Source organism: Octopus bimaculoides, chromosome 2 (assembly GCF_001194135.2).
Source record: "Octopus bimaculoides isolate UCB-OBI-ISO-001 chromosome 2, ASM119413v2, whole genome shotgun sequence".
Taxonomy (NCBI): Eukaryota; Metazoa; Mollusca; class Cephalopoda; order Octopoda; family Octopodidae; genus Octopus; species Octopus bimaculoides.
In genome coordinates this window covers 105,516,342-105,527,639 of record NC_068982.1, presented here as the reverse complement: position 1 = coordinate 105,527,639, position 11,298 = coordinate 105,516,342, and the positions used below count along the sequence as shown (strand labels likewise).

General features: G+C 33.9%; 1 protein-coding gene across 3 annotated transcripts in view; it reads right to left on the bottom strand.

The window, feature by feature from the left end:
* Window positions 1-11,298, bottom strand: part of LOC106870387 (tetraspanin-33) — a 163,367-nt gene that overhangs the window by 8,993 nt on the left and 143,076 nt on the right. For all 3 annotated transcript variants that reach the window (XM_014916430.2, XM_014916431.2, XM_052978563.1), the window contains 2 exons: window positions 10,511-10,699; window positions 5,460-5,594 (listed from right to left, as the gene is read on the bottom strand). In XM_014916430.2, coding sequence (XP_014771916.1) covers window positions 5,460-5,594; window positions 10,511-10,699 — 324 coding nt within the window. The remainder of the gene's footprint in view (window positions 1-5,459; window positions 5,595-10,510; window positions 10,700-11,298) is intronic.

The window sequence follows — 11,298 nt, the reverse complement described above, 5'->3', positions numbered from 1 at the left end:
GTAGTATGTCAGCGAGATAATTTAATATATATATATACATATATAAAATAGACTCTGAGTGAGAGGTGAAGGTAGAGGAGATGAATGGCAAAGAGAGCATTGTATGAATGAGAAAGGAAGGGGTGATAGATGAATAATGAAGGAAGGAGTGTAAAAGCCAATAAACGGCATTTGAAGTGTGAATATGTGTGTAAAAGAGAGGTGTGTGTGTGCGCGCATGCGTGTGTGTGTGTGTCTCTTTGCATTCATGTTTAGCCCCCACTCCCACCACTGCTTGACAACCTGGGTTGATGTGTTTACATCTTTGTAACTTAGCAGTTCAGCCAAAGAGACTGATAAAATAAATACCAAGCTTTAAAAAAAAAATTATAGTTTCTGTGGTCTAACTTCTTGACTAAACTTCTTCAAGATGGTGCTCCAGTATGGCCACAGTATAATGACTGAAACAAGTGAAAGATAAAGATGAAATGAAAGACTGAAAAACCATTCCAATGTCCGAACTCAGAAATGTGAGACGCCAAACTGAGGACCACAAATTATGTAATCTATCTCAGAGTTCATATCTATCACTTTCCTGACTGACAGCAACACACGAAAATAACCAAGAATTAATTAGCAAATATCATTTACTCACATAAAATTATCTATGATACGAATGATACAAGCACAGAAGGATTTAAATTGGAAGCTCAAATGCAACAGCTACTCATACAATACAGAAATAAATAAAGAATAGAGAGAAAAATAAAGCAAAGACAAAAAAAAAAAAAGATTTGAAACTAAATGGCTTAAATAAAATTTTAGCTTTGTCTAAACCAATATAATACAGACAAAATATTCCAGGTGATTATGGAAATGAAAGATCAGAAACTCTTTTTAGTCTTTAATTATTCTATGAGATTCCTTTAATCTTATCAGATTTCAAGCTATATGCTCCATTATGGATGTCAAGAATGGAAGCTGTGATTCGTTTACTGTATTTCTTCTTTTCATACAATTTTCAATTTTACTCTTAATTAATGTCAATTATCTATAATTCTATTATCACAAGTGTTAGTCTTCAGATTAATAAAGTATTCTTTTTCTAAGAACTCTTTTTTAAAGACACTGGTATCAACCAATACAAAAATGTTAAAATACATAAGTTAGATTTTTTTAAATTAATTTTTTATTTTAATTCTTTTTTATTGAATTTTAGTTTTTATTATCAGTCAATTTACCAAAACTGATAGAAGTAGAATAAAAACTTAAGTAATCTCTCACACACATATAAACACATGCATAAACATATGCATAAGCACTGACACAAACATATGAACACACATAAACACATGTGCACACACATGTAGAAGATAGAAAACAGTCAAAATGAGCTGCAAAGCAAAGATGACTTTTTAGTCCAGCTGATGATTTGCAGCTTTTACCACAACCATTACATAAATGTCTCTTCTCAGTTAAATGCAATGCAGGATCATGAAATTAGCATTATGAACAAAATATACCTTGTTAGACCACTAATAGCAAAACAATGTTTATTTTATGATCAACAGACATTTGTTCATACAAATGGCAATAGTCTATCATAATAATATTCGAGCAAACCTATGATCAAAAGGTTTTCCAGCTATAGCTATCCCTACATTATTTAATGTGCCACTGCTTTTTTAACCCTTTAGCATTTAAACCGGCCATATCCGGCCAAAAGTATTCTGCTTGTTTTATGTTCAAACTGGCCAAATCTGGTCTCTCACACCAACCCTACAATATCGTTTTAAAAATTAACAGCTACCTCATCAAAATCTTATAGCTACAAGATAATGCATGATTAGTTCAAAACAATGTGGATGAAAAAGCATTAATTTTGGCAGAATAATGCAAACACTAAAGGGTTAAAAAATGATGTTATTTGAGAGAACTGTGGCTGCTATGTCTAGCAGATCATATGACTATCTATAGGTCCATGTGTTGACAGTCTATTTTGATATGTGCTGTGAATTCCTAATGGCACTGATGATTATGATGATGATGATGATGACAACGACGACGACAATGACGGCGATGGCAGCGATGGTGGCGATGGTGATGGTGATGCCAATGATGGAGATGAGGAGGAAGAGGAGGCCAGATACCAGATGTGTGCCTGTGTGTAAGTTAAGGGTTATTGTTCACTAAATAGTGATACGTTTCCTATTTCAAAATATAGCTGGACCACTATTAGCTATTACTTTAAAATAAATGTGTAAACATGTACCTTCTAGCTACAACTAAATATCAACCATGTTGACAGCATGTAAACAGATTTGTACTTATGATATTTTGGAAATATGTAAACAAAACAAGAAAAATCAATCAAGTAATTATCTAGTAATTAAATAAAGAACAACTCCGTTAAACAGAAAACTCAATCATGTTGACAACATGTAAATAGATTTGTATATTTAGCATTATAAAAACATGTTGGTATAACAAAAAATCAATCAAGCAATTATCCAGTGAATGGATAATAAGTCACTAGATGATTTTATCTGAAAAATTACTTTAGAAAATTCGTTCATAAATGACTAAATATATGTAGAAAATTAATATCCCTGAAGGATGAAACATCTGAAAATCATTATGAAAGAAATAAAATTTGATTGCTATGATTGATCCATAGTTGCATTTCCCAAATGAGGTCCAAGTAACTCCATCATTCCTTGAAAAATTTCTGGTGGTGAGGAAGAGGTTCCATGAGACAGGGTGCCCTTTAATAAAATTTAGCAAAAATTTATTTTTTAAAAAATGTATTTATATTTATAGGCACAGGAGTGGCTGTGTGGTAAGTAGCTTGCTTACCAGCTACATTGTTCTGGGTTCAGTCCCACTGCGTGGCACCTTGGGCAAGTGTCTTCTACTATAGCCACGGGCCGACCAAAGCCTTGTGAGTGGATTTGGAAGACGGAAACTGAAAGACGCCCGTCGAATATATGTATATATATATGTATGTATGTGCGTTTGGGTGTCTATGTTTGTCCCCCCACCATCGCTTGACAACCGATGGTGGTGTGTTTACGTCCCCGTAATTTAGCGGTTCGGCAAAAAGAGACCGATAGAATAAGTACTAGGCTTACAAAGAATAAGTTCTGGGGTTGATTTGCTCGACTAAAGGTGGTGCTCCAGCATGGCCGCAGTCAAATGACTGAAACAAGTAAAAGAGTATATAAATGTGTGATGGTGATATTTGGTTGATGAGGTGTTTGAGTATGTCCATGTCTATTATATGTGATCACTTTGCATCTATAATTAAATCATTGCACGATGGAATGGAGGCTTGGGTCAATGTTGGTGGTGGCATGGCAGGACCCATCCCTGTAGAGAATGGTGTCAAGCAGGGTGACATTCTTGCCCCAACTCTCTTTTCTTTGTACTTTGCTGCTACTTTTACTCATGCTTTTGCTGAGGTTAGCTCTCTGGTATCAATCTTCTGGCTGCCTCTTTAATCTGCACCAATTTTCTGCCAATTCAAATGTTTTGAATCTCTTATTCATGACCTCCTTTATGAAATACAAAGAGATTAGAATATAATAATACAATGCGCTATCATGAATCATGGTAGAAATCCCAGCCTGAGTGGTACAACAAAGATCTGTAAGTTAATTCTTTCAACTGCTGAGATTCAAGAACAAACATCTGAGAATAATGGCCTTCCTTGCATTTATTTATATCAGTTCAATTAAAATGTTAATGATGAGTGGCTGAGAAATGAGTGGTGAAAGAAGAAAAAGAAAAGAAGATTAATCACAAGAACTTCATAGAAGATTATCTCTGACTCTTTATCCCTAGATACTGGTTCTATGGACAGCAGTCATAAGCTGAGAAATCTTTGGGAAGGGACATTTATTTATCGCCACTTTACTAAGGACATTACTGAGATGTTGCAACATTCCATCAGGTAACATTCTATAAATGTTAAAGACATCTGAGGTAAGTTTCTCAAGGAATTAAGTAAAACTTGTAAGATATGATTACATCTTGTCAAAGAAAGGTGATCTAAGTTCTTCAAACAAATAATTACATTGACAGAATTTTCTTTGATAAATGAGGAATCACTGAAATCAAAGGTTGGGAAGTCTTCTAGAACTGGATAATGTATTCATCTGTCAAATTTTCTCAGAGCCCACTAATATTTAGAATTTATTTTGAGTAAACTTTCAGGTAAACATAAGCTAAGACACATGAAGCTGTGTTGTTCAAGTCTCATCCAGGCAAGATTTAAAGATGCCAGTTTTCGACAGTACGAAGCAATAGGCATGAGACTATCATCTGTGATTCCTCTGGTCGTACACATATCCAGAACCTTGAGTTTTCACTAATATAACTACACACAGCATCATTTATTTCACAACTTTCAAGACTCAATTTTCACAAATCATAGCACTTGGTTACAATTTCACTTAACTCTTTCATAAAAACATTTACTAAACTCACATCTAAGTAATGTAATTAAGAAAGATTAGTAGTACTAAAGACACTCGTTGGACTGGAGTAGAATGGAGAAGATATCTCTGCTCTTGTTAGTCTGAGTACAATAACACCTCTGTTCAGGAACTCCTTCAGTTAATGTTTTGCTGCCAAGATCCAGGTACTTCCGAAGGCATTCAGATTCCATGATTCTCTGCCATTTTTCTACACATTTGTGCACACTTGGTAAGTATAAATGTTGAGTCAATATTTGAGGATTTTCAGAAGAAACAAGTCAGGAAGTATCTCAGCTAAACTTGAGCCATATTGACAAAGAAACTCCTTCTAAATATAAACGTGTACACAGTGTGCCTCCAAAATCTAAGCTATCTCAATACACATATAATGTAGCAGTGTGTGTGTGTGTGTGTGTGTGTGTGTGTGTGTGTATTACCCATTACATCCAGTCCTGCCTTCTTAGGACGTTGGCTTTCAGGCATTCTCTCCCTGCATGCCTTTATTTATTTATTTTTCTGTAGCTGCCAACTTGCAACAGTTCAAGTAAAACATTAATGATAGAAATTTTATCAGTTTCAAAGTGTCTGCAATGGTTATGAATACAACTTTCTCTTCTTGATCAAACAAATAAACGTAAAAATGAATGAAGAATACAAAAAAAAAAAATTGATAATCTATTTAGGTCACATTCCCTTACATCTAATGACATATTGAGCTGATTAAATACTCAGAACTAGAGTATTGACAATCATAATCAGAATGAAACCATTCTTCTTCCCATTCTTTGTTTTCCTTGATATAGGCAGCATTTAATTCTTCTAAATCCATGGCATTTCATTAGACCTGCTGAACTTGTTCTGATTCTCAAATGGAAAATAATATCTGAATTATATGCGTTTGGATTTTCAGAGGATAAATTATCATGTGACTTTAATTTTATAATAAGATAAATATTCTGGGAATAGAATAAAATGAGATTGATGGAAAATGATTGAACTTACATATTTAAAAATACAACAAGACATTGGTACTGCACATCGTTCTGAACTTGGATTAAACCGAGAGCAGTTGAAATAGATATTAGCTTGCCAATCTCTATAACCATATTCACTGTGAGATATGCCACAGCATTTAAACTAAAAAAGACAAGAAGAAAAAAAACTTATATTAGACAATAGTGAATCCATTCTTGTATTGAGACTATATTATTATAATCGTACTAGGTGCTTATATTGTTATAAAATCATACTAGGTAATATAAAGCAGCTATTTGATTCTTTACTTTGCATTAATTCTACAGTTCTGTAACAAAACAATATCATATTTTCCAGAATACAAGTCAAATTTTCCAGACCAAAATTTATTGTCAAAAAAAGTAGCTCAAACTTATTCACCAAGACATCTTTGGAGGAGGAAAACTTCCATGTGAAAGGTGGCAGGACTTGGAAAGACAGTGACAATGCTTGAATGTTTACACTACATGTTTACCTTGTATTCTACGTTGACTTATATGCTAGAAAATACAGTATTAGTTCACTGTTTGCTTCATTGTACATCAGTGAAGTAGAATTAATGAAGTAAAGTATTAATAAGTTAAGGTGTCACTTTACTGTAATCACAATATACTGTATATGTTGATTCTTAGCTGAATAATTAGTGAGTCATAAACATAGTATCAAACAAAAAGCTAAATTTCATTTCTGTCAAAATACTAGACAGAAATTTGCAGCTGACCAAGCCTGCTAGCTGGTCAACAAGTCATATTCTGTTGTTGGTACTGTACTGTGTATATGGCAATTTTAGTACCCAATGGCGCAGTCATCTGGCTGTACAGAGATACACACGGATATAAAGCCCATCTTTTAAGTAGTTATGAATAGAAATTAAATAAGTATTTCCAAATCCTTGCCATTTGAATGGAATTTACAAATGTCAAAAATACTACAGCTTTTGTAAGCTAAGTGATTTCACTTGAAATATGCACAAATATTATAAACAATAAAAAAAGTAGTGAAGGAGTAAAATTTGCTCAAATCTACAGAAAAAAGTAAATATAAGTCACAATTCTCAGTTTTAAACAAGGCAGATACATGTATGACTGATGGAAGACATTTCAAATAACTCAGTTAATGACATAATTGTATCGTGAAAAGATCATATTTTCCAATACACAAATAAGACAGGTAAGATATCAGTTTACACACATGTGCACACAGACACACAGACAGACACACACACACACACACACACACACACACACACACACACACACACACACACACACACACACACACACACACACACACACATGCATATGCATAGACATGCACATGCATACACATGCACATACACACTCAATATGCATGCACATGCACACACATGCACACACAAATGCACTCACACTTTCACACTCATAAAATGCCTTTTAAGTATGAGAATAAGAATTATAAATAGTGTGCTCCGCTAAATCATTTATTAAAAAATTAATTAAATTTAAAATGGTTAAAATCCTGATGTATAAAAACATAAAAAGCACATGACTAATTTCTGAAGTTGATGGTTAAAATAATTGAATGAACAAATTTTTTTAATTTAAAAACAACAACACAAAAACAAACTGAAAAATATTTACAAGAAGACAAAACAATTTATTTTTGAAATTAATATTAAGATTAAAAAAAAAAAAAAACAAAGAACAAAACACCATCATGAAGTATTCTTTCAGGACATCAGATTATTGTTTAATTCTAGGATGAATACCATAAAACTGGGACATCTGGACATGTTAATTTGGTGAAATATGGGTCAACTAATCTTGAAGTGCTGTAGCAAAAAGGGTAAAGGAAGGTTGTGTGGGGAGGAAGTTTACTTCACAATTATGTGGTCTAGGGTTCACTCTCTCACATCAGCAATAAAGTGAACCTAAAGTGCCTTCTACCATAGTTTCCACACAGTTTCTTTCTACCAAATTTCATTGCTTTATGAGCAAAACTTGGTGGAAGGAAAATTTGCAGAAGCTCATCAGGGAGTCTTTTTTTTTTGCCCGTGGGTGATAGATTTAGTTCATTGCCCAGTTTCACACCACTGTCTGGGTCGTGGGTGATTTCAGTAGAGTCCACTCTGCGGTAAACATTTGAGCCACGTGACTGAGGATAAATTCCAGCCTTCCTTCTACTAATCTCGGAGGCTCCAAAAATGGTCCTGAATGCATATCTTTCTCCTTTGTTTAAGTTTTATAAACATGCTTAGACCAGACAGATGTTTGTGTCTATCAACTTATTTGTGGGCCAATGAATTTATATCTACAATAGACATTTTCTTGAATTTATAACTGGTCAACATAACTCAATGTTTCCTTTAGAGTGTGCCATAGATACCAATACTTCTAGAAATATTGGTTTCAAATTTTGGCACAATACCAGCAATTTTGGGGGGAAGGGTTAAGTCTATAACATCAATCCCAGTACTCAACTGGTACTTATTTTATCAACCCCAAATGGATGAAAGGCAAAGTGGGACCTCAGTGAAATTTGAACCTAGAATGTAAAAATGGATGAAATGCTACAAAGCATTTTGCTCAGCAAGTTAACAATTCTACAAGCTCACCACTTTAATATTTCTAGAAATATTACCTGTGATATACTAGTATTTCACTGAAGGAGAGTGTTATCTCATATCTGCTTAACATTTCCACAAATCGTTCAGCAAGAAACTGCAGAACCATCTTTCTCCAACTACAAGTGACTACCATCACTTAACATTACTGAATAGGAAGCTAAATTGTGATATATAAGGCAATTATTTCCTATTATTTTATCATGAGTGAAATCATTTTATGATAATGTGTCTGAGAATAAATGGATCCCTGTTGGTTTCAACGATGGGTATTCAGCTGTTTGATCAATTGAATTTTCTGCTCATCAAATTAGTGCATAAGTGGTTGAATATTCCATAGGCACATGTACTTTTAACATAATTCTCAGATGAGTAGAATCAACATGACAGTAAGTGACAACACTGAAACTTTGAATTACAGATACAATCCATTCAATGGACTTTCACACACTTTCTCTCTACCCTTCACTCACAAGGCTTGAGTTGACACAAGGTTATAGAAAAAGACATTTGCTCCAAGATGACACATAGTAGGGTTGAACCTAGAACCTTATGATTGCAAGGTACACTTTTTGACTATATATTGCATACACATATATATTGCATATACATCTGAATGTAACATTTTAAAAAGACAGTTAAATATTGTTACTGTTACTTAGACTTCCATCATATTAAATTCAGTCAAAAAATATAAACATGAAACAGAATAGATTTTGGCATCTTGACTGAATAAATATTAAAATGACAGTAGCTAATAACTTTCTAAAAGGTCAGGTCATTGCCTACCATCCATTCAGAAGAAATTCAATTCCATATAGAAATGTCAATTGATTCTAAACAGGTTAAGCTTAAAACTTCTTAAAATCAATGTTTCCAAAAAAATGTTTACATGCAAGGTTGTCCTAGCCTAAACTACTCACAGCAAATCAAAAATTTTCTGATGCAAAAATATACAAAACTCTACTAAATATGTTTGTAGCATTTATTTCTCTCTTTCCTCCCAAATCCACATCTCAATCACTCAAGAAAATGCAGAACCATGTTTCTCAGACAACAAGAGACTACCATCATTTAACATTACTGAATATGAAGCTAATCTTTAGTATATAAAGCAATTATTTCCTATTATTTTACTATGAGAGAAATCATTTTATGATAATATGTCTGAAAATGAATGGATCCCTGTTGGTTTCAACCTGCACAAATGATGTGTTTATAGTGCTCAAATGTTTGTGCTGTACATTAGCTCACTCCTTCCATCAAATCGATATTGTCTAAACAGGTGCACAGTGTATCACATATCAGCATCGAAGTGATTGCAGAGCAACATGAGATGAAGTGTTTTTCTCAAAAACACAATGCATCATCCAGTCCAGGAATTGAAATCATGATCTCACAATCATGAGTGCAACACTCTAACCACTAGACCATGTACTCTCATAGTAATGTTAAGCAGATATGGGATAACACTCTTCTTCAATCACTTGTCTACAGAATAGTAATCAGCTGTCATATGCTCTTTTAATTCTTTAGTTTGTTTTAATCATCAAGATCAAGCCCATGTTTGACCACATCCTTCATATGTTTTCTTTGTAACTATTGCATTTATTGATTTGAATTGTTGCATTTGGGAAAAAATCCAAATCAAACATTAGACTAACTCCACTAAGTTATTTTTTATTTGTGAATCTATGATCTATGATCTGTCAGTTTATGATCTGTCAGTCTATCATTCAATAATATGACATTTATCAATCAATGATCTGTTAGTCTGTGATCTGTCAGTCTATAATCTGCCAGTCTATGACTAAGATGTCAGCCAGTGATAATTCTACGATCAGTCAGTCTATGATCTGTCATCAGTTTATGATCTATTAGTTTATCAGCTTATGATCTATGACTTGTAGCTTGCAATATCTGATTTATTAATCTAAATGGTATGTTCTGTCAGTCTTTGCATGTATGATGTAATATTACCTTTCCATAGTCTCCTTGTCTATGATCTATGATCTATGTTCTGTCAGAGTATGATTTATGATCCACTAGTTTTTTATCTATGTTCTATCAGTTTAAGGTCTATAATCAGTCAGTTATAATCTATAATCCATCAGCATATTATCTTTGGTGCATAAAAACTATCTTCCATAGGTTTATACTCTTTTATTTGTCAGTTTATAATCTATGAGATGTCTGTTTAATGATCTATAACCTGTGACCTTCTAGCACATTATGTGTCACCACCACCACCATCATCAGCATCAACATCATCATTATCATTTAACATACATGTTCAATACTGGCAAGGGTTGGACAGTTTGACAAGGTCTAATGGGTCCAAGGGCTGCATCATTCTCCAGTGTCTTCTTTGGCATGGTTTCTTTACAGTGTTTTGATATAAAATAATATTCATTGACAGAGCTTCAAAGAAACATACCTCAGTTTGTATACTATCAATCCAAGCCTTTAATTTTCTATCATCTTTGTATTTATGCAAAGCTAGTGTGAGACGCTGTCGGGGACGATCCATAAACTTCTCTGTGGACACAGGGGCAGAGAATAACAACCAAATAAGTACTCCAAAAATTAACTCTATGATTATCATAAAGCCAAGCATAATGTAAAACTGCAAAAAGATAAAAATGAAAACAAGAGAAATTATAGTGAATACACACAGATTAAAGCATAACATAAAAATTAAAACATAATGATATAAAATTTTATTAGATATTATAAACACCAGCCAGTTTAGGACAAGAAAAAAAAGGAATAGGTTCACTGACAAAATTATTACCTGCTGGGTGACAGTATTACTTATTTCATTACAAAAAAACCTAACGTTTCCCATTTCACATTGAATACTATAAATTGTTGCTGCTATTTTTTTGCTGTCCGACATGACCGTTGAAGTCTCTTTGTGGCTGGAGACTTCAACGGTCATGTCGGACGTCGTGCTGGAGGCTTCCATGGCATACATGGAGGCTATGGCTTCGGTTCCCGCAACGAGGAGGGAACCAGACTGCTGGAGTTCTGTGATGCAACCGATCTTATGGTCTGCAATACCAACTTCAGGAAACCTGCCAGTCACCTAGTCACCTACCGCTCCAGCAGACACTCTAGCCAAATCGACTACATCCTCGCCAAAAATAGGGAAAGAGGGCGGCTTATAAATGCCAAAACCTACCCTGGCGAAGAATGTACCCCACAACATAGATTAGTAGTTAG